The 24,879-nt window shown below is 38.2% G+C and overlaps 1 protein-coding gene across 3 annotated transcripts in view; it reads left to right on the top strand.

The window, feature by feature from the left end:
- Positions 1 to 24,879, top strand: part of plekhh2 (pleckstrin homology domain containing, family H (with MyTH4 domain) member 2) — a 54,846-nt gene that overhangs the window by 7,286 nt on the left and 22,681 nt on the right. For all 3 annotated transcript variants that reach the window (XM_051916622.1, XM_051916621.1, XM_051916620.1), the window contains exons 3-15: positions 12,526 to 12,588; positions 15,866 to 16,015; positions 16,128 to 16,211; positions 16,299 to 16,380; positions 17,307 to 17,510; positions 19,030 to 19,850; positions 19,940 to 20,015; positions 21,037 to 21,131; positions 21,324 to 21,495; positions 23,607 to 23,743; positions 23,824 to 23,937; positions 24,258 to 24,344; positions 24,441 to 24,599. In XM_051916622.1, coding sequence (XP_051772582.1) covers positions 12,526 to 12,588; positions 15,866 to 16,015; positions 16,128 to 16,211; positions 16,299 to 16,380; positions 17,307 to 17,510; positions 19,030 to 19,850; positions 19,940 to 20,015; positions 21,037 to 21,131; positions 21,324 to 21,495; positions 23,607 to 23,743; positions 23,824 to 23,937; positions 24,258 to 24,344; positions 24,441 to 24,599 — 2,244 coding nt within the window. The remainder of the gene's footprint in view (positions 1 to 12,525; positions 12,589 to 15,865; positions 16,016 to 16,127; positions 16,212 to 16,298; positions 16,381 to 17,306; positions 17,511 to 19,029; positions 19,851 to 19,939; positions 20,016 to 21,036; positions 21,132 to 21,323; positions 21,496 to 23,606; positions 23,744 to 23,823; positions 23,938 to 24,257; positions 24,345 to 24,440; positions 24,600 to 24,879) is intronic.

The following is a 24,879-nucleotide window of genomic DNA, read 5'->3' as shown; positions in this document are numbered from 1 at the left end:
ACTGACATTGCGATATTTTGCTTTTCTGTGATATATATTACGACACGAAAATTTCACCACATGATTTGAATAGCTCTATTTATAAAGAATTAATCATTCTAGGATGATTGAGGTGATTTTGTAAGAATAGTGCATCTGCATAAAAAATAATAAACAAATTACAAGCATAGATAAATTTAATAACAGTAGAATAAGATACAAATGGAATAAACAGTGCTTTATGTTTTTCAGATAAATCTGTATTCAGGTACAGACGTTAAATAATCAAATGAAAAACAACCCTTCAGTCTTCATTGTATAAATTGAATAAAATTAATATAATTAATTAATACAATTTATCTTTGATAAAGATACAAAAGTGATTTTCTCTTTTTCATTTGTTATTTGATTAACATTGGTGACACAGACAACTGCTGGTATATTAGGTTGCTGTCACTTTAAGACGGATGCATGGATCCAATTTAATGATACTCATTAGTTTTCTTTCTCAATTGTTTACAACATATAACTGACTGTGTTTACGAGGATACTCGCCGAGACGGCCATATTGACTTAATTTTGCTTTCATGTGTCCGTTCAAGCTAAAAAAGAAGAGAAAGAGAACTTAATTCAGTGTGCATGTGCTGTCTGCTCGGCTCTGTGCACGCACAGAAAACAGAGCGTGAATTACAGTCTTCTTACACTTGATGTTTAAACTGGCAGGATTCAAAAACACATGCAAATGTGTTTTAAAAACACAATCTTTCAGTGAACCTAAATGAATCAGTGGTTTTGAACAATCGGTTAAGTGAATGATTCAATTGATCATAGGTGCATTCCATTCAACCATGCGATGTGGACTTTTATTCTGTTTCAAGTGAGATTCCAATTCGAAGGGACTATACTTCCTAGTTATCCTCCCTAGTTAGTGGGTTGTCTCAAAGTATTATGAATTATGGTTTTGAAATTATTTTTGTAGTTTTACATGTGCCTTGTAGGATGATGAGGAGGTATAAGAGTGAAAGGGAAAGAGAGGGAGTAAAATGGGAGGAGAGAGACAGACGAACAGAGTGGCAAAACAAACTATCCTTTAATCACTGAGACTCCCAAGGGAGGAAATGCCTGACCTCGTGCTATACAGGAAGTTAGCATACGAAATGCATTCACAAACAAACTCATATATGCTGATGCAAGTGTGGTTTGTTGGGAGAAATGGAGGTCATTTTCTCTCCTAGTTTGCATCCTGTTTTGTGAAGTTTGAAATGAATCAACCGGACATGGACAGCAACTGCTCATCGTGCAAAGAAACTCAAAACAGTAACGAACATTCGCTGTGAGCCATCCTCAAAGAATGTCACAAAGGATCACATGAAGAAAACTTCAGTGGCTACACCATATCCTGCTTCTGACCTCATGCAAACCTTTCTTTTAAACTATTATGGTAAAAAAAAAAAAAATAAGGACAGCTTTCTAGTGCAGTCAAATACATACATACATACTGTACTTGTGTTCTCACACCGAGAGCACATTGTGTAAAGTCTGAATCTGTTTTACACATTTGTTTGGGAGGCAGTGGCCAGAGAGCACAATTCAGAGATGTAATAGTTGACATGTTTCTGAGCATTGTGATTCTGCGTAATTACTTCTACTTTAGTAATTACTTCTACCTCCCCAAAATAAAAAATAAATAAATAAATCTACAAAATTATATATTTGGCTTTTATATTGTTACTGTACTGAAGCCAAAGCCAATTATTAAAATGTTGACTTTGTATTAAGTGTAATTTTTTTCTACTCACTATTAATAATAATTACTAAATGATGTTTTATTAACAAAGGTCGGGAGGAGCACATTCAGATAATCTACCCAATCAGTGCGAGAGGAGTCTTACCTCTGTTCCACGACAGTTTTTCCAGCATCCCTCCTCCACCCCAACTCCTTACTCTTGATTATTCCTATCCCAGCTATGGGTGGGGGGAGTGCTTCTCTTCAGACAGCACACAAAATAGGCATATTTTATACTGTATCTCATTATATGTAAGTGTGAACTCATGAAGGATATGTATAATTGGTAATACTTTACAATAAGGTCCCATTCATTAACATTAGTTAATGCATTAGATAACATGAACTAACAATGACTATGAATACTGTATATTTCTTCAGGTTTTTTTTAATTTTCATTTGGCCTAATGCTACATTCCAGACAACTCGGGATTCTGATTTTTCCCACCTCTTAAATGTAAATAATGCCTGGAATGCTTTTTGATGTCGGACATCCAACCTGTGAACTCGGGGCAAATCGATCAACCCTGACCTCAGTGAGACACGTCATTTGACGTCACTTCCAAGATGGTGGCAAGTCTTTCCAACTAGCATAGCGTAGAGCTACTTTATGTCTAGTCTCGCCTAGCCAGACCTTCAGACTCACGGCAGAAGGTCTGGACTCTATCGCAGCTTGCATTGGCCATGGACCGCCCAAGAGAATGTTTGACTAAAATGTAACGCAATCAATCACAGTTTGTTTTGTTCCACGTCATGTTTAGGGGTGTGAAAATATAAAGTCGATGTCCCTACAATAACAGACCGGTGTGCATCTATAAATCTTTCATTCAAGAACATTGTGCAGGTTTACTGCAACAATGGAGCCACGAAGTTCACATACTTTTGAAAATCCAGCGTTTAGTTGATCCTGGTAAGTGCTCATTGTCACAGTGGTAAACATGACGGCGCTCTTCTTCTATGAGGGGGTTTGGCTTCACGGCATGTGTTTCCAGGCGGACCATTAAAGAACGTGACACACACGTCTCCCGGACATCCTGTAGAATTCAAAGAATTAGATGACGACTTAGAAACTCCTGAAGTGTTTCCAGGTGTGCCATATGCATCAGACGTTCAGCCAACGGTCCGTGAGCGTGACGTCTGAGGCTGAGACTACCTTATGTCAAACGTAAAGACAAACTGTTACATTAAACATTAAGTTTATATAATGATAGCTTTAATTTTTGCTTTTTGCCAATTGTTTTTAAAGTGAACACCAGCATTGTTTTGTTTTTTTTGTTTTTTTGCCATATAATTGAAACAAAAACACAAAATGCTCTCTTTGTGCACAAAAATTTTAATTATAAAATCTACTAACACAGCTAGAAACTTCTAGCACATTCCAAAGTCTTTACAGTATACAGTGTGCTGCTTTTCCCCCTGATTGTGTAGGACACAGATGAGTGGAGTATGGAGCACAGGCCGGGTTACGCTTGGGAATTTGGAGCTGTGGTGTAGTGAGGGGTGTCATACAGACAGGCTTTGTGAGCTGGCCTGTGGAGGAGGCTGGATGAGGGGTGCAGGGCGGGCCGGCCACAGAAGGCCGTGGATGGAATGCATGGAATGGAAGACAGACTCTAGCCATGGCCATATGGGGCGGAGAAGCAAAGAGGGCTTGTTGTAGATTAAAAAAAAACTATTGATAGAAATGTGGATTTTACAGGTGCAAACTGATGACAGCATCCATAGAGGTTTTTGGTTTGTTTTGGTATAATGCTCTCCCATTAGCAGTCGCCCATCACATCAATACTCATTTGAATAAATTTTCACTTCATTTTCAATATTTTCACTTAATAATAACACGGAGTAATACTTATTTCTATAACTGTGTTGTTTTTTCGATATCTTTTGAGTTATGGAACAGTTTTTGTCATCGTTTGCAACCCATTTTTTGTACAATAAATTATTCAAAGAATAACAACCTGAGAAAGCTACAGAAAGAACAAGCTGAATTCAACATACCCCAACATTGCTTAGTTCTGGTGAGTTTTGCTAAACTTCGATGCTTTCTTTAGACCTATGTTTCATGTTTGTGTGATAATTATTCGCTGAGTTTCAGTTCATTTTTTAGACGTTTCAGAAAGATTCAAAGACAGATGAAAGCGCATTGTTTTTTTATTATTATTTTACAAAAGCAGAAGGTCTTGATTTTATTGTGAGCATACACAAATAAAAGTAGACCATTTGTAGTTTGTGATGATGTCTTGCACTAATCTGTATCGCCAAAAATGACGGAGTAGGCCTATTTTAAGTTGTTTCAGCTGTCATGAGGAAAAATCCATCAGAACGCGCCGGCGTGTTCGTCGGCCAGAGGGTCAAAGAAAACGTAGCCTATTTAATTTCATATTTATGTTTAAATATTAGACTATAGCCTAATATTAGTTTTTAAATTTCATTTATGTTGATTATGAAAAGTGAACAGCATGACTAAGATAGGCTAATAAGATGCACAATATGTCGGGAGACATGCAGTGGGTCAGACGTGATTTTGACCACTTCATTAAGTTTTGTTTTGTAGGCTAGTAAACCTTTCTTTAAAGTGAATTTCGTTTTGTATAAATTGTATTTTAATTTTAATCAATGTTTTATCAACCAATTGCCTGGATTTAATAAATAGGAAGAAAACCAAGAACGTCGGGTGTGAGCGTCATAATTAATTGATAAGATATTGTTGGTCGAACAATATATTTTAGCTGAGCATTATCTGTAGACATCACAAGTACTGGAACCTAGCTGGAACCTTAAAATGATTATTAATACTCTTGTTATACTATTTAAGGTACTGAAGACTTGTATGCCCTTAAATTTATCTGATGAGCATGAGCGGAGTGGAATAATGAAAGTGATCAGCATGATTGATATTCAAAACGGTAAGCACACGCTGCATTGTGTGTGTATCTGCAGTCTAAGAAATTTATATGAAGAAATAGGCAGTTGTCTCCTTTACGCAGGAGCAGAACGGTGTGTTCAAATGCAGTTTTTTGCACCGCCGCGAGGCGACAACATAGTCAGCTTTCTTCAGCGATAGTTCTTTGGCGTCTGTTTGGTGTGTGATATTTTCCCCTACCAGTTCATATTTTTGGCGCTCTAACCCAGTGAATCTTTCACACCTCATTTAATTATGTCAACACAACAAATTATTTGAAAGGCTACTGGTCACAGAGCACGCAAATAACTGCAAATTTTACAGTCATAACGTGTGAATTTGTATGATATTTCAGCAAAAATAACTAATTAAAAAAATTAAAATTTTTAGTCGCAAATGCAACCGTTTTAGGCGTTCCATCTTGGAACGGTCAGCGCGTCGTCACTCACAGTAACACCGTGTCTACACCAGAGACAACTGATACGTTGCATCGTGCCGTGCAGAAACGGCTAGAAGCTGCCTAGACTGGACGCGACAAAGCGACTATTGTAAATTCATTTGTCCTTCCTATGAGAAGTATCACAAGTGTTTGGAGTATGTCATAAATAGAACAAAGCATCAGTTCCCTTGCGATACTACACGACTACTGCGTCGTTCGTCTTATTAATTAATATTGATTATTAATAAGACAAGACGCAATGGGGAAAATTCCTTTTTCTCTGATTCTGAAGCCTTTATACAATCACGCAGTGTTAACTGCACGGCCATTGGTTCGTGAAGTTAAAGTAAAGGAACCAATGACAGCGCGGAATCGCACGAGCCAATGGTGAGCGAGCCCTCTCGAGCACGCCACAAGGGGCAGGGTATCGTGCTATATAAGCGGCCCTCTCACCATGGCAAATCGATTCATTCTCCTTCAAGCGACGCAGATGTTATCTCTTCGCTTGATCTATGAGACTTGAAGCCGCCTTCACCTGCAAGCAGCTGGAATTCGCCGCTGATCAGCTCGCCACTCTGCAGCAGTTTGGTCAGCTTGCCACTCTCTATTCTGCTCGCCGCTCTCAAGCAGCTCGCCGCAGTCTAGCAGCCGCCGAACGCGAGCAGCCTGCAGCTCTCTCACCGCTCTGCCAGATCGCCGCTTCACAGCAGCCAGATCAGCAGTCTCTGAAAACTGCCTTACTGCTAGCTTTAGCATAGGTTAAGCGTGTGGGAGATTTACAGGCGCTCTCTGTGAGCCCCTCATGTCTTAAATTCAGGCCTAATGACTCCAAAGTCGTCCTGAAACCGAGACATGGATATGTCCCGAAAGTCCTATCTACCCCCTTTAGGGCACAGATGGTCGTTCTCTCCGTTCTTCCTCCTTCTCAGGATGAACAGGAGTTGAACCTACTTTGTCCTGTCAGGGCCCTGAGGACTTACATTGACCGTTCTGCCTCTTTTCGTCAGGTGGAACAGCTTTTTGTCTGCTTCGGTGGCCGCACAAAAGGTCTTCCGGTCATGAAGCCCAGGCTTTCCAGATGGATAGTCGACGCTATAGCACTCGCTTACTCCTCCTTAGGCCTTCAATGCCCTTTGGGTGTAAGAGCGCATTCCACGAGAGGTATGGTCTCCTCGTGGGCGTGGTCCTGTGGCGTTTCCATAGCCGACATCTGTGCGGCGGCCGGCTGGGCCTCACCGTTCACATTTGTCAGGTTTTATAATCTAGATGTCCCTGCGCTTTAGACGCAGGTCCTTTCTGCATGAGCCTCTCTGCTGTGTCCAGCTTATGGCTTTCCATTACGACCCCGACCACATCTGGGCATAACTATGTTCTGTGCCCTCTGTATACACCCTAGGCCCCTCTGTGGTGCCCTAGTTTATGGGCTTGGGAGGATGACTACAGTGTTTCAGTCCCTGTTGTCTGGCCCATCCTGTCTTATGAGTATCTGTCGCGAGCCCTTTTTCAAGTGCTCTGCCCCGATGCTCGGTCGTCCCCCTGCGTAGCACGGCACGATTGTACTGTCCCCATTGCGTCTTGTCTCATTAATAATCAATATTAATTAATAAGACGAACGGTGGCCGTCTCACAGTGGCCGTCTCACCATGGCAAATTGATTTAATTCAACTGAAGCGACTTAAATCGAATCAGTCGAATTAAATCGATTTGCCATGGTGAGACGGCCACTGTGAGACGGCCACTGTTCATCTTATATAGCCCAATACCCCGCCCCTTTTGGCGGGCTCGAAAGGGCTCGCTCACCATTGGCTCGCGCGATTCTGCACTGTCACTGGTTCGTTTACTTTAACTTCACGAACCAATGGCCGTGCAGTTAACGCTGCATGATTGTATAAAGGCTTCAGAATAGTTGGTTTATAATTTTTTTGGTAAACACACCCCAGTTCAGCCTTGTTGAAAAAAAACAGCATATGCTGGTTAGGTATGTTTTGAAGCATGGCAGCTGGTTTGAGCTGGTTTAAGCTGGTCCTGAGCTGGTTATAAGCTGGTCCTGAGCTGGAGCTAGTTGCTTAGGACCAGCACTTGACCAGATTAAACCAGCTCATGACCAGCTTATGACCAACTAAGGACCAGAATAAACCAGCTCAAACCAGCTGTCATGCTTCAAAACATACCTCACCAGGATATGCTGTTTTTCTTTTCAACAGGGAGTTCTTGGAGCTCTTGCCTAATGAGCTGATAACCTGAATCAGGTGTGTGTTAAATAAAGAAGACATACAAAATGTGCAGAGCGGTGGGTCCCCAGGACTGGGGTTGAGAACCAAAGATGCATAATTTCTGAATAAAAGTATTAATTGAAAAAAATCTTAACAACCCCAAACTTTCTAACTGTTTTGTATGTAGCCATTTTTGAGTGCAATATGCTTTAAACTGTTAGTAAATAGGTGTTCATTAACGGTCTTAATCAAAACAGATTTAATGATGAGCTTTAGAAAAAAGCATGTTAATATGTACCACTAACCTGTGGCTCAACTGGTCAGAATCTGACTGGGTTTGTGCAGCTGTTCTCAGAACAGTCTGTAATTACTCTGCTATTTTTTATTTTCTATATCTGTGCCATTGGGCAGTGGTGGACCAGCTTGGCCACAGATGAGGTTGGGCGTGTACCCGTGTGTACAGTATGTGTGTCTGTGTGGTTGTTGTGGTACGAACATATCTGTAGTTAGCTACACATTAAGCTTGTGTGTATGAATAGTTTGCGGGGATAGTGACTGTGTGTGTGGACGATGTAGAGATAATGAGTGTGTGTAGAGTTTGTGATGTATTTCTGACCATCAGTGTGTTCTGGGGACACACCCTTTGGTTTAGTCTAGGCATTGGCTTACTAAACAATAAATAGCAATAGACTTTTATGACGGAAAACTAACCAGACCCTTTTTATCTTCCATCTGTGAATAAGAGACTTATGTCATTCATCAAGCTCTGACTAATGCACCATTAACAAATCTAACAAAATGTGCTTTAACTTAAGTCCAAGAGAACTAGAGCAGAAAAGGTGTACACAAACTAGATTGTTCCAAAGTCATCATAATGACAGTTTTGTCAGTAGTCGGAGTAGACGGAGGCTTGTAAACAAGAGAGCCTGTTAGAAAGATCAGAACATCATTCAGTCACATACACACAAATGCATAAAACACTTTTGTGTGGTGTTCATTGGAAAATATGAGAGCGGCAGCAGTAACTATTAGTAGTGTGTTAGGTCATATTTGTCTGTTCTCCTTTGGGATTCTGTGAAAAGAAACAGGTTGCTGATGGAGCTCATGCCAAAGCAGGAACAAGCAAACTGTTCCAGCGCATAACACCCACATATGAATCTCATGAATTTAACCCCCAAATCAAAAAGATATAATTAAGAAAAGACAAAAAAAATAAATAAATATATAAATAATTGGTCAAAAGGAAGCTAATTTATAAACATTTTGGGGTTTATGACAGTTAGGCACTCACTAAATTCTAATTACTGTAATCCAATAAAAATGACATTTTCAGTACTAATACTTAATAATTATAAGGTATGTATACGCAAAAAAAAAAAAAAAAAAAAAAAAAAATTGTATATACATATGTTGTAACGATGGGTCGGCAGAGCGGGGATCCATTTGCAAGCTTTATTAAGAACAGTATTTACACAGGTAGACAGGGGCAAAGGCAGGAACATAAACAAGGACAGGCAATGGTCGAGGCAGGCGGCAGACAAACAGTATCGGGTCACAGGCAGAGATCAGGGCAGGCGGCAAACAAACACAGTCCAGTACACAGGCAAGGTTCAGGGCAGGCAGCAGAGAATCACAAAGAATAAACAATCCAAACGGAAACCAGGAAACAGTCCACAAGAAAACGCTTAGTAGTGATCACCAGGGCAAATCAAGACTTCGCAAAGGGTGTGTGTGTGTGTGTGTGTGTGTGTGTGTCTTAAATAGTCCAGGTAATGATCTGCAGGTGTGTGTGGCAATTGGTGATTGGTGCATGTGATTGGAAGGGAGGATTCTGGGAAGTGGAGTCCAGGAACTGACAGGAACAGACAGTGATCGTGACATATGTACAGTTGCATGAAAAAGTATGGGAACCACTTGCAGAATCTGTGAAAATATATATAATTTTAACAAAATAAGAAAGATCAAATGCATGTTGTTTTTTATTTAGTACTGTCCTGAGTAAGATATTTTACATAAAAGATGTTTACATATAGTCCACAAGACGGAAAAAAAAATAGCTGAATTTATTAAAATAACCCCATTCAAAAGTCTGGGAACCCTTGGTTCTTTCTTAATACTGTTTGTGGTTACCTGGATGATCTACGACTGTTTTTTTTTTTGTTTGTTTGTTTTTTGCAAATTCTTCAGTTTTCCAGCATCTTTTGCATATTTGAACCCTTTCCAGCAGTAACTGTATGATTTTGAGATCCATCTTTTCACACTGAGGACAATTGAGGGACTCAAACACAACTATTAAGAAAGGTTCAAACATTCACTGATGCTCCAGATGGAAACATGATGCATCAAGACCCGGGGGATGAAAACGTTTTGAATTTGAAGATCAAGGTAAATTGTACTTAATTTGTCTTCTGGGAAACATACAAGTATCTTCTGTTGCTTCCGAAGGGCAGTACTAAATGAAAAAAAATAAAAAAAATAAAATAAAAGAAAGATATTTCAACAAAATAAGAAAAATTTGGACATCTTCATCCTGTTCAAAAGTTTTCACCCCCTGGTTCTTAATGCATCGTGTTTCCTTCTGGAGCATCAGTGAATGTTTGAACCTTTTTTTAATAGTTGTGTTTGAGTCCCTCAATTGTCCTCAGTGTGAAAAGATGGATGTCAAAATCATACAGTCACTGCTGGAAAGGGTTCAAATATGCAAATATAAAAAACTGAAGAATCTGCAGGACCTGGATGATTTTTCTGAAGAACATTGGGCAGTTTAACTGCTCAGGACAAACAAGGGACTCATGAACAAACATCACAAAACAAAAAAACAGTCATAGCTCATCCAGGTAACCACACACAGTATTAAGAACCAATGGTTCCCAAACTTTTGAACAGGGTTATTTTAATAAATTCAGCTCTTTTTTTTTTTTGGTCTTGTGGACTATATGTAAACAGCCATTCAGCAAACTCCAATCTGATGGCCATAACTAAGCCACCAAATGTGTGCTTATATATGAGACTGGCAAGAGAAATATGGAATTTATATTAGAGCTCAACTAGAATGAATGAGAATTGAGAATAAAGTGGTCAAAATTCCCTGAAATTTCACTGATGACAGTAAACAGTGACCAAAATGACCAGCAACAGAATCATTACCTCTGGTTTACCACAGAACACAAAATCGATCTCATCTCAATACAGTACAGCCTTAGGACTTTGGCAAATGTTTTTGCTTGGACAGTAGTTTTTGCATTCCTTAACTTTCTACAGAAATTTTTCTCATGGTCTTCTCATCCAAAAAAGAAAAATAAAACACTTGATGGAATGTAACCCTAATATAGCATGGCATTCCTGCTATGGTAAAAATTAATTGAAAATGGACATGCTGCATTCCTGACAATACTATGCTATGAGAGGAATACATATAAAAAGATGAAATCCCAGCTCAGAGGATATTTGTTTTACAAAACTAGCTGTCTTTTTTCCCCCAGTGATGCATGGAATATGTTATGCATAGAGCAGGGGCGAGAAGTGAGTGGGACAGAAAAATCAAGTGTAATACCAGTTTATTCTGACCTTTGTCTAATTGACAGGTTTTATTTTTTCCTTATCTCTTGCTTTTAATTGGCTAAGGAATGTAATACCCTGCTGAACAATAATAACCAATAATTTTAATGTTATTTTTACTAGCGTATATTTTCCTAATGACAATTTTATAATTGGTTTATGTAGGCCTTACTACAAACACTTGTCCATTAAGTCATCATGGATTTTATACAATGTTAAAGCTGCAGTCCGTAAATTTTTTTGGTTAAAAAGTATCCAGTTTTCAATTTTTGAGCAAGTACATATCCAGCCAGTGTTCAAAACTATCTCCTTATCTTGATTCACAACGGTAAGCTGGTAATAATGTTTTATAATAAGAGCAACCTGGTGGATTTCCGCGGGAAATTCGAGCATGCAGCAGTTCGTCTTTGCGTCATTGTGTCACGTCTGTAAACAGAAAGGAAGGAGTCCAGGCTAGTCAGCTTTATCATGTGAGGATGCTGCTTGTAGCAGATCATTTATAGCCTGTTCTCACAGCAGCTGAAATAATTAAACTTATCATTTTGATGGCGGACTGTAATCCAGAAAGGTCCAAATGACAATCATCATACATAGTCACGCAATGCTGATGTTGTTACCATTAACAATTTGAGAACAAAGTATAACAGTAATAATAATTTGCACGGTTTGGCGTGATCCGAGCTAAGCAATCGTTAGATTTAATCATCATTGACAGCGCAATTTATTTAGACTAATGCTTTTTTCCTCAGTTGGTCAGAACAAAAGTAGCAGAAATGTTACTTACTTGTTCAGATGATATTTTCCAGTGAAAAATCTTATATTGGTCATACTTTCAAGACGTAGAATCTGTGATTCTGAAGTACAGTATCCACACCGGGGTAGTGATTGACAGCCAACATTAGATTCATCCGCTGAGGAGTCGTGCCGACGCACAACGCACGTAACGATAACAATTCCGCATATGACTGCAATCGCAGGTTTCAAACAGAGATGGCGACAAAGAGGAAAAATGTCAGACTGCAGCTTTAAAGTAAAGTAATCAAACACTTAATGAGGCTTTTTATCACAGAATGGCAGAAAATATATTTTATAATTTCTACTGTAATAAAGGCTATGTCAAATTAGCACTGCATTATTCATATACTATATTGTTATGAAAATACCCCGTGATGTCTTGAAAAACACACACGTGTCTCCACGTTTCATCAGTCAAAGTGTTTCTGCTTTTTATTCTGCTACAGTGATAGTTGGATGTCTTTGTTTATATAAGGGATTTCCTGTAATGTTATAAGCTTTTACTTCTATGAGTCCGTTTTGGACTTTCTGTGTGAGGGCGCCCTCCGGCTTCCTTCTACTATGAATAAAACAGACTTTACATGAGAGTGCTTAGCACTCCATAATGCTTACATTGCCTCTTTTTGGATAAGAATATTATTACTATTTCATCTCTTTGAATTTAAATAATAAAAAAAAAAAATCACAATAGCCCATGAAAACTGCAGGGCACACATGTATTCTACAGGTATTTTACACCCATGGCATAGAGGAAAAATTAAAGCAGACATTCATATTAATAATTATCATGTGCATGCATACATACATAAACACAACTGATTTGCTCATGCATTCATTGTTCTTGTTCTCTCAGATGCAGCAGTTGGAGAAGCAGGTGTTGGAAGCAGAGCGTCGGGCGTTTGAAGCCAACCAGCAGGTAAATACTAATAACACTCTTGTGGACATTTCATTAAATATTAGGGATGTACATATTTGATTCAGCTGAATTATTATTCTGTTCTTAAAGGGACATTCAAACACAAACACAGTAGGCCTACAGGTTATTAACAGCACAGATTGCACATCATTGAAAACAATGGTAGCACTTATTATGTTTATTATTAAAGATTGAGTATAGTGAACTCATTGTCATGTTCAAAAAACAGTTTGAGATGATATGAGCTTTGTGACATGACGCGTTATTCAGCTGGAAGTAGCCATCAGAAGATGGGTACACTGTGGTCATAAAGGGATGGATATGGTCAGCAACAATACTGTGGCATTTAAACAATGCTCAATTGGTACTAAGGAGCCCAAAGTGTGCCAAGAAAATATCAACCACACCATTACACCACCAGCAGCATCCTGAACCACTGAAACAAGGCAGGATGAATCCATGCTTTCATGTTGGTTACACCAAATTCTGACCCTACCACCTAAATGTCGCAGCAGAGATCAAGACTCATCAGACCAGGCAACATTTTTCCAATCTTCTATTGTCCAATTTTGTTGAGCCGGTGTGAATTATAGCCTCAATTTCCTGTTCTTAGCTGACAGGAGTGGCACCCGGTGTGGTCTTCTGCTGCTGTAGCCCATCAGCTTCAAGGTTCAATGTGTTGTGCGTTTAGAGATGCTCTTCTGCAGAGCTCGGTTGTAATGAGTGGTTATTTGAGTTACTGTTGCCTTTTTATCAGCTCGAACCTGAACATTCTCCTCTGACCTCTAGCATCAACAAGCCATTTTTGCCCACAGAACTGCCGCTCAGTGATATTTTCTCTTTTTCCTATCATTCTCTGTAAACCCTAGAGATGGTTGTGTATGAAAATCCCAGTAGATTAGCAGTTTCTGAAATACTAAGAGCTTCACGTCTGGCATCAACAGCCATGCCACGTTCGGTCACTTAAATCAACTTTCTTCCATATTCTGATACACAGTTTGAACTTCAGCAGATCGTCTTGACTTTAGCTACATGCCTAAATGCAATGAGTTGCTGCCACGTGATTGGCTGATTAGATATTTGAGTTAACAAGCAGTTGATTTGTTATACCTAATAAAGTGGCATGTGTGTGTGCGTGTGCGTGTGTGTGTGTGTGTGTGTGTGTACTTATATTTATTACTTTGTGAGGTCCTTTAGTTGAGATATATATATATATATATATATATATATATATATATATATACACAGTATATACACAGTGCTCAGCGTAAATGAGTACACCCCCTTTGAAAAGTAACATTTTAAACAATATCTCAATGAACACAATTTCCAAAATGTTGACAAGACTAAGTTAAATATATCATCTGTTTAACTTATAGCATGAAAGTAATGTTAATAATATAACTTAGAGAACAAAATTTTCAGTTTTACTCAAATTAGGGTGATGCAAAAATGAGTACACCCCTCTGAAAGTCTCTGGTGCAAAGCTAAATTTTAGACTACAAATGTCTAATTTAACAAGAATTCAACCACAGGTGAGTCTAATTATTCATTACACAGGTGTCCAGCAGACAGTTGACTATAAAAGGGTGTTAAAACCCCTTCCCATTTCATGCTGTCAGCAATGGCACTACATGGAAGAGAAATGTCACAAGACCTGAGAAAGAAAATAATTTCTTTACACCAGAAAGGTGAAGGCTACAAGAAGATCAGCAAAGCTTTACTTATCAGTCACAATACTGTAGCAAAAGTGGTACAAAAATTTAAAAAAGATGGAACTGCAACCATCTCACAGAGACATCCAGATCGTCCACGGAAGTTAACACCTCGACAGGAGCGTCTTTTGATGAGAAGGGTTAAAGAAAATCGGCATGCAAGTTCACTGCAGTTATCTAAAGAAGTAGAAAGCCAAACTGGGGTGACTATTTCCGGTGACACAATATGGCGTGATGAATGGCACTGCAGAGGAATGGCATGCATGGGTGCCATCCACTAAAGTAGCCCTTCCTAAAGCCCAGGCACAAAAAAGCCCGCCTAGAGTTTGCCAGGCCCATGCTGACAAAGATAAAGACTACTGGGACTCTGAAGACTTGGTGCTGTCATTAAAAATCATGGAGGAATACAAAGTACTAGATGTAGTAGTTTTTGTTGTGGGGTGTACTCATTTTTGCATCACCCTAATTTGAGTAAAACTGAAAAATGTGTAATCTAAGTTATATTATTAACCTTACTTTCATGTTATAAGTTAAACAGATGTTATATTAAACTTAGTCTTGTCAACATTTTGGAAATTGTTTTTGTGTTCATTGAGATATTGTTTAAAATGTTACTTTTCAAAGGGGGTGTACTCATTTACGCTGAGCACTGTATATAACAATGTTAGAATTAGGTGATGTGCAGGTGATGAGCAGTGCCCGGTTTCCTTGGAACTTAGGTTCATCAGACCAGAGAGTTTTGTTTCTCACAGTCTGAGAGAGTCTTTTTAGGTGCTTTTTGCAAATTCCAAGTGGGTTTTGTTTCTTGATTGATGAGAGGCTCTGTCGTAAATCCCAGATCGGTGGAGTGTTGCAGTAATGTTTTTCCTTCTGTAAATTTCTCCCATCTCTATATATGATCATGGAGCTCAACTAGAGTGACCATCAGCTTCTTGGTCACCACTCTAACCAAGGCCCTTCTCCATTGATTGCTCAGTTTGGCAAGGAGGCCAGCTCTAGGAAGAGTCATGATTCTTCCAAACTTATTCCGTTAAGGATTATGGAGGCTACAAGCTTCTGTGAACCTTCAATGATGCAGCAGAATTTTTTGTTGTCTTCCCCAGATCTGTGTCTCAACACAATCCTGACTCTGAGCTCTACAGGCAGTTCTTTTGACCCCATGGCTTGGTTTTTGCTCTAAATGCATTTTCAGATGTTAGACCTTTTATTGAGAGGTGTGTGCCTTTCCAAATTACCCATTCAGTTGAATTGGAATGCTCCTGAGCTAAATTTCAAGTGTCCCAGAAAAGGGTATGAATACTTATACAATGTAAATATTTCAGTTTTTTATTTTTAATAAATGTACAAAGTTATCCCAAATCTGTTTTTTGCTTAGTCATTATGGTGAATGGAGTGTATTGAGGTTGAAAGAAATCATTTAAAGTAGTTTAGTATAAGTCTACAAAACAACATGTGGAAAAAATAAAGGGGTACGAATACTTTCGCAAGGCACTGTATATATATTAGCTTATTATATTTTATATATTGTAGTTATTAGCACAGTGTGTATGTGTGTGTTGCAGGTGCAATGGATGGAAGAGCGTCTAAAGGCTTCAGATATCCAGTCAAGTGATTCAGAGCTGCAGCTTTTCAGGCGCTGTCAAAATCTTCAAGCGGTACTGAAGGAGAAAGATGAGCTTATTGCTGCCCTAGACAAGCAGCTGGAGGAACAGGTCAGTTACACCTCCAATCATCAAAACCACCAGGTTTGCATCAGTACACAAAAAAGCGCCTATTTAAATCCATCAAATTAAAAATGTAATCCATTACGTTTTACACCTTCAGAAACAGAACCGAATCCAAGATGCCAAGACCGTGGAAGAAAAAGCAGCTAAGATCAAAGAATGGGTCATGCGAAAGCTGAATGAAGTATGTTCATGCACTTTGTATGTGTAGAAAGAGATAAATATCTGGGGGAGAAAGTGTGAACGTTTGTGATCACAATCACTCTTGTAGTTTGATATAGAGAATGCCTCTCTGAGAGAGATCAACCAACAACAGGAGGCTGAGATACAAGACCTGAGAAGACAACTGCCAGGTATTCATGCATGTGATCACATAGTAGGTTAAATCATGGCTATGTTCAGAATAACATTCCACCATATTAATCCTGCTAATTCTGCAGGTTAAATCTTGTTTACTGACAAAAAAAAACAATTTGTTGACAAGTTTTTTTATTATTATTATTGTTAACATTATTATTATTTTATCAGTGATAATGAAGATTAAATTGAGAGAACATTTTTATTAAAACTATGACTAACACAAAAAAATAAAAAGTATGTAGCATGCATACTGTGCAATATAGAACAGAGCACACTTTTTGGAATACTTTATCCCATAATGCAATGTGTTCAATTTTTATTTTTTAAATATATTATTTTTAGTTTTTAACTTTATATACAAAGCAATAAATAGAAACAAAACAACAAATAAAATAAATCAATAATGCAAATAATTTCACACAAATAAATTACTGAAGCATGGGAAATTGCGTCATTAACTATTCAAACCATTTAACCCATTTTCGCTTCTGTTTGCTATCAGATCATTTTAATCTGCTAAACTCAAGGAAAGTTTTCAGTCCAGTGATCCAGTAAGCGAATTCATGCAACCAATGTAAAGAAAACCAGGCTGATTACATCAGAGATGGTAGAGAGAATAGAAACTTTGCATTTTAGTGAATTATTCGTTCCAGTGTATAACAATTAATTTCGCTTTAAAACATGATTTTTTTTTTTTTTTTTTTTTTTTACTTTGGTGTGCATAAATTTATGAATTATATGGACTCATTATATCATTTGGTTATTTGGTGTCCTTTTGGAGTCTCCAAGTGTCATTTTTTTTAAAGACACCTAAATTTACCTTGAAAAAAGCTTGCAAAATATATATATATATATATATTTTTTTTTTACAGTGAGGGAAAGGAGGTGTTCAGTGTCATGTTTTTGTGTTGCGTTTTAGTCATGGAGCAGACTTTGGGTTCTGGTGGCCCAGTCCAGCCCAGCGTGGGTGAGGCCCGGCGGCTCAGCAGCCTGACTTTTGGCTGTTTCCAAAACAGAGGGAAGATCCCACAGGTACTGACGGGCCCAGAACCGTCCCAGAAGAGCATCGGCACCCTGCCGGATCGTGACCACACGCACATGGATTGTAGGAGACCCTCTACTGGTCAGAAGACTAATATAATATCTTCAGTTGTTTGACTGAAATTAATAGCCCATAATCTGTTGGATTTTATTGAGATGCAACAGGGATACAAAAAAAAAAAAAAAAATCTATTTTAAATAAAAGCTGTTCTTTTAAACTTTCTGTTCATCAAAGAATCACAAAAACAAACTATCACAGTTTCCACAAAAATATTAAGCAGCACAACTGCTGATGATAATTAATCAGATGATATAGAATCAGATCAGATGCTATAGAATGATATTAGAATGATTTCTGAAGGATCATTTGTCACTGATGACTGGAGTAATGGATGAAGAAAATGTTTAAATTTCAAATGGAAAACCATCATTTTGATCAACCAGCTTTAAATTGTCCCATCTAGAAAAGGAAAGTTTCTCAAAACTTATTTCAACAAAGCCTCATCTGGAAATTCCAAAATGTTTAAAGGGGACCTGTAATGCCCCTTTTACAAGATGTAATATAAGTCTCTGGTGTCCCCAGAATGTGTCTGTGAAGTTTCAGCTCAAAATACCCCACAGATTATGTATTATAGCTTGTCAAATTTGCCCCTATTTGGGTGTGAGCAAAAACACGCCGTTTTTGTGTGTGTCCCTTAAAATGCAAATGAGCTGCTGCACCCTGCCACTTATCAAAAGAGGGTGGAGCTTTAACAGCTTAACTTTGGTTGCTCAACAACAACAAAGCCGGAGAATCTCATGCAGCCAAAATGACGATTGTCAGTAACGGTGTTCAGCCTTACATTGTTCAAACTGTCGGACACTGATGGAGAGACTCAGGAAGAAGTTACAACTTTTAGAATGCAACTGGACATTTCTGAATGGTTAGTGGATAAATTTATGTAGTTGCTGTGAAGTTGATTCAACTCATCGACTAGCATGTGCCATCATGTTAATGTTTTGTGCAAATCCAGCGTTGAATTGACCCTCGTTTGTGAAGCAGTACGGCGTAAAATGACGGCATGGTAACAACACTCTACTACATTAACTCTTCCTCTACTCTAAAGCAGCCCAACGTGGCCTCGCCCCCTTTGTTGCGTGTTCTCGGGGGCAGGGTTTATGTAAATTTTAGGGTTAGTGATGTCAGTAACCCGGGAAGAAGCTCATTGTAGTCCCTACCAGCCGTTTGTTGTAGTCTTTAAAAAGTGATTTCTTTACAAGAAAATATCTCCCTTTGCATTAAACCTTGAGCGTCGTAACTTTGCTGATGTTGTTTATGCTCTAACACCAACATTACACACTAAATATAGTTAAAAAAAAGTGAAATCATAATCAACCACACCTTTAAATGACGCAGCATGACAGTGTAGCACAGTAATAGTGTTATTCATGTTTTTGATTCAGAAGAACCAACTCATAAGAGTCATTTGTTCAGGAGTCATACTGCATTGGTTGCGATCAAATGAGTCATGGTCATGAGTCTGATTCAGTGAAATGGTTTGCAAAATATTTACTATTGTATTCATGTATTTACCAAGTCTCTGTGTTTGGTTCCAATCCAGATTCTGGAATAAAACAAAATTGCCCAGAAACAGAGTGTGTTGGCCGTTGCTCTAAGGGGGGATCTGAGGACGAGGGTGAGCAGGACAGTCCCGGACACATGCTTTCTTGCGGTGTCTCCTCTGTCCTGTCCAGCGCTGCCTCCTCTATCCTGTCCAGCGCTGCCTCTGAAGGGGAGAGGAGTCTGTTTGGAGGTTTGCATTTCAGTCGACCCACAAGTGAGACATACCACACCGCCTCTGATGACAGCAGCTCATTGTTTGATGATGACATGCAGCGTGTGGAGTGCTCCAGACTTTGCCTTCCTGGAACCAAGAGTGCTTTAAAGAAAGACAGCGAGAAGACTGAAGATGGATCCTCAGATGAGTTAAATAAGCGCTTCCAGTCACAATGTCTGGATTCTTCGTCGTCCTCCAGTGACACAAACACCTCCAGCCCAGTTCTAACTCCAGCTCTCACACCAAAGCGGCCCACCCCATCTCAGGACACCCAAGACACCCCAGCTTCCCCCAAACAGCCCCGATTGCGCAATCCAAATGCATTTAATGTTAGTTTGGCATTGGCCAAGAAGCATATGAGTCAGCCTCCATTGTACAGTGAAGCCGCTCACGGGCGGACACGAAATGCTATCAGTATGCTACGTCCTCTGCGGCCTCAAGAAACAGACATGGACCAAGATCAAAAGATGGAGACCTGTGAAAGAGAACATACTGATGTGCCTTCAGCTGAAGTGCCACCTGAGGAACCCGAAACACCCGACGCCTCTGCAGCTGTCCCCGGGAGTAAACCCCCAACCCCTCCACTGCACAGGCTGCCCTCTTGGGTGAGTCCTGTAAAAAAAATAGCTGAACTAATATGAATTTCGGTCGTTTTAGTTCATGTGCTAAACATGTGTTTTCATGTTATTTGCAGGAGAGCAGAATATATGCTGTGGCAAAATCAGGAATTCGTCTGTCAGAGACGTCATGTACAGATTTAGCTAATAAAGGTGTGTTTTAGATTATGTTTTTAGTATTTGTGGGGTTTTTTTTGTTTTTTTTTCCAATCAGCTGCCCTTCATTGATCTCTCTTCATATTATATCATCATTATTGTTCACGTGCACTTCTTAAAGTCCATTTGTGTCCATGGGAAATTTTTTTCTCATTTCCAGGTTTCTCAGAATCAGAAGTCATCATAGTTGGGCAAAATTCTATGCAAAAGAAAAAATCCATTATATAGCAAAAGAAAAAATCCATTATAATGTTTGTATAACTTTACAAAAGAGGAAACAAATACTGAAAGATTGATTATCTTGGTCAGAAGAGAGAAAGATGTTGAATTTGCCGTCACTCCCTTATCTGTTGTGTTAGAAATATATATATGAGAAAAAAATATATTTTACAATAAAGAATAACAATGCTATTTTAAGACAGTTTATTTATTTATTTATTTTGCATTGTGACTATTTTTATGACAATTACATTTGCTCCAAGATTCCTTTTACCAAAATGCAAAAAATGCTTTTTTATTCATTTTAAAATTAGCATAAATTAAATCTTGATTGACAAATTTGTTACTATTTAAAAATAATTAAATTAATGATTTTTCGTCACATTAGAAAAAAATTGTTTGCATTATGGGCTGAGAATTGTGGGAAAGGAATTTAAATATTAAATATATAAAATGTTACACTAAAAAAAATATTAAAAATAGAGTTTAAATAGGAATGTTCTTGACAAATTTCCCAGAGATTCAGAGTTCATTCACAGATTAGAGGGCCAAATTATTTTGGTTTAGGGCTGGGGTTAGAGGTTTAAACAATGTACTTATTTACCTATAAACCTTTTGATTTTAAAAGCTATAGTTTTAAGTTATGGTTATAGGATGGTGTTTGGCCATTGATTGTTGCATAGAATTGTAAATATTAGTCCAGGGCCAGCAAAGTAATTAAGGAACATTTCTTACTTGCCTAAATCATAGTTGTGCATTTACTGACAGCTAGTGAAAATGTCCTATCCTCTTCTTCCAGACTCCTCACACACATCCTCATGCCCTGCCTACATGCTCTACACATCCCTCATCTACAGGAACACAAATACACCCATCTTCACCACAATCAAAGGGGTAGGGACTTGTGTGTATCTTTAGATGTCTGTTGGAGTGTGTGGCTGTCTCACCATAAGACTATGATGCTCAGCAGTGTTTATTGTAGAAATTGTTTGTCATAAATGACTGTGAATTTGCAGAGGAGTCAGTAATAGAAGCAAGTCTTTTAATCATGTTTTTATGAATGCCACATTTTTTTTACTCCTATAGAAGGCGACTTTGTTAATCAACAGTCAGTTCTCTGACGAGTCGTCTAGTTCTGAGGAGGAGGACAGTTCAGAGGAGTGTCAGTCTAACTCTGGAGAGGAGGACAACTTGCAGACCTCTGGATCAGAGTCACACAAGAGCAGCAGCCAAGGAAGCCCTCGCTCTCTTAAGAGAGGTACATGCATGATGCAGCAGTTGTTAAAGATCGGGGTTGGTAACCAAGAACCTGCAGGTTTGAACCCTGCAAGTAGCAATCCATGAGTTATCACCATTGTACCTTTGAGCAAGACCCTTAATCACAGCTACCCAAGGTGACTGTCCTCATAATAATTACACTGGAATTTTTCTCTAAAATATGTATTCTTCATGAGTGCAGTCTCTGTATAATTATTTTTAAAAATCCTCATCCAATAATTATGAAGGACTGGAGCATATATGGAAAAATCAATTAAACTTTTTGGTCACAACAATTTTTTAAAATGGTCCCTATGATGATTTCTGTGAAAACACAGACAGAGTCATGAAATCCAGTCATGGAATTTGGAATTTACTACGTAACATGCAATGTCATGGAATTGACCATTTTGGATTAATTAATCAAAAGTATGGCTCTAAAAATTAACTGAATTCTAATTGTGATATGGACTAGTGTCTGTGAATATTAAATCACAAAAAGACTGCTATTTAATTATGACATCTGCATGTTTCACGTGTCTCCGATTAAATAAGACTATGCATGCTTAAGGACGTGTGAAGCTCATGGTGTCTTCAGCATCTGCCGTCTTACTATATGTGGACACTCCACATAAACTGAGTTCACTTCATTTCACTGTTTCATTTGATCGTCAAATACAACACAGAAACGCAAAGGTCTTCAATACAAACTGCCAACCTTTTAATTTGAAGAAATTATGATAGAAATACATTATGTACTAATTATTATATTAGTTTACCAATTTACTAAGTACTGTATATACACTATATGGACAAAAGTATTGGGACACTTAACCATTACACCAACAGGGACTGTAATTGCATTGCATTCTAAACATATAGACATTAATATGGAGTTGGTCCCTCCTTTGCAGCTATAACAGCTTCCACTCTTCTTGAAAATCTTTCCACAAGATTTTAGAGAGTTTCTGTGGGAATTTTTGAACATTCATCCAGTAGCGTATTTGTGAGTTCAGGCACTGATGTTTGACGAGAAAAGAGCCTTCCCTCTGCATACCGGATGTGGGCATGTAATGGTTTACTCTCAGTTAAGGACCTGTATGAAGAGAGTGTGTTTTCATCCTTCTTATCTCTGTCTACCAAGTTTAATCTACCCTATTTCGTTGTTTTTTGTTTTGCTTGCTTGTTTTTCAGATCAGACATTTTGTGCAGAAACTGTTCCCTCATTTCCCAAATCGTCCCCCAAAATATAAATTGGACAACTTTTTTTATCTTAAAACCAACAATAAATGTCTTATTTCCGACATTTATAACACGATTAATACTTTGACTCCTGATTTATCAAAGCATTTGAAGGAGACTTGGGAACAAGACCTTTCAACTCACATTTCAAATGACATATATGACATATATATGATATATGCCATATATACTGTGTATATATATTCGATTGTTAACATTTTGGTCCTATGTATTTAACACACTGGGAAAAGTGCTTAATGTTGATCTCAGCCCCAATCCTTTGATGTCCATTTTTGGTATTCTACCATACACTGGTTCCTCTTGCCCCGTTGCTCAAGTGGTCGCTTTTACTACTCTGTTAGCCAGAATTAATATTCTCCTCACATGGAGGTGTGCTACTTCCCCTACTCACAATAAATGGATACAATACATATTTTTCTACATTAAATTAGAGAAATTAAGGTTCATGCTTCGAGGTTTCCCTTAAACCCTTCAGTAATCCCTGGGATCCTTTCTTGAATTTTATTAAAGGCTTGCTCTGCCCCGCTGATCCTGACTCGGATAATATTTAACACTGAATGTCTCTTTCAGAACATCTCTGTTGTGCAGCACTTTATTTGGCCCAAAAATAAATAATTAAAAAAAAATAAAATGCAATGTTCTGTTGTAAAGGAAGTGTTATATTTGATTTTCTTAAAGGTATATGAATTAAATTGATCAGACATGCTTTTTGCTTATTAAAATTTAATTAACCCATTAAAACAAAATCCAAAAAATGGAAGACATGGAATTTAGGGGGAAAATAGTAAAGATTTCATAGGGCTTTACAGACACACACACACCTTAATGAATGCATTGTGTTTTGCTCAGCTGTGTCATTGTCTTCTATGACATCTGAGAGCGACTACGCCATACCCCCTGATGCTTACTCCACTGATACGGAGTGCTCTGAACCTGAAAACAAACTACCAAAGACCTGCTCCTCCAGCAGTGACAACGGCAAGAGTGTAAGACACATGTACACATGCACACATCTGTGTTTCTCAATCACACCTGTGAGACCAAATGAGGATATGTTGTGTCTCAGGAGTCTATGGAGAAGTCTGGATACCTTCTCAAGATGGTAAAGACGTGGAAGAAAACATGGAAGAGGCACTGGTTTGTTCTGAAGGACGGGGAGCTTCTCTACTACAAATCACCAGTCAGTTTAAATGGCTTTTAATGGCTTTTTTTTTTTTTTTTGTCCTATTTTATAATCTTGTTTTGCTTTTACTGTTTGTTTATTTCTTTCATAAATTTTGAGTTTTATTTTATCTGTAAGTTTTCTTTAAAGCACTTTCTTACCACTTTTTAATTGATCTTATATAATTTGCTTAAAAATATTTTTTTATATTAAGTTAACTTGTTTTACTCAATATATATTAGGGTAACTGACTGTCCCAATAACCTCAATATGGTGGTCAAGCTACAAATAAAAAAGTACTTTGTTTCATGACTCAATTCTTTGATTTTGTTCCATAGAGTGACGTAATCCATAAGCCCCAAGGCCAGATTGAGCTGAATGCGTGTAGCACTATAGCACGTGGTGATGGGAAACAGATTCTTCAGGTAAAGTGTGTGAGAGAGAGAGAGAGTTTGTCCACTCATCTCAGATATAGAATGTTCTTTCACATGACTGTCCATGTTAACGTTGTGTCCCCTCAGGTGGTGACAGGTAAAAGTGTGTGTAATCTGAAGGCAGATTCTCCAAACCTCCTGGAGGAGTGGTTGAGGGTTCTGCAGAGTGTCCTGAGGATCAAAGCTGCTAGTCCGCTCTTCACTCACCCAGATGTACGGCCCATTATGAAAGGACACCTGGCGAAGGTATCCCGTAGGAAAGAAAAATCATTTTTATGTATGCACTACTGTTCAAAAGTTTTTGAAGTTTTTGTTTTTGAAAGAAAGCTGAATTTTCAGCATCACTACTCCAGTTTTTAGTGTCACGTGATCCTTCAGTAATCATTCTAATATGCTGATTTGGTGCTCAAAATCATTTCCTATAATTATCAATGTTGAAAACAGTTGTCCTGCATAATATTTTTGTGGAAATTGTGTTACATTTTTTTCTTTGATGAATAAGTTCAATTCAAGTTCTAAAGTTGAT

The sequence above is a fragment of the Ctenopharyngodon idella genome, chromosome 13 (genome assembly GCF_019924925.1).
Source record: "Ctenopharyngodon idella isolate HZGC_01 chromosome 13, HZGC01, whole genome shotgun sequence".
Lineage (NCBI taxonomy): Eukaryota > Metazoa > Chordata > Actinopteri > Cypriniformes > Xenocyprididae > Ctenopharyngodon > Ctenopharyngodon idella.
Note: the sequence above shows the minus strand (reverse complement) of the source record. Positions and strands in the feature narration are given on the sequence as shown.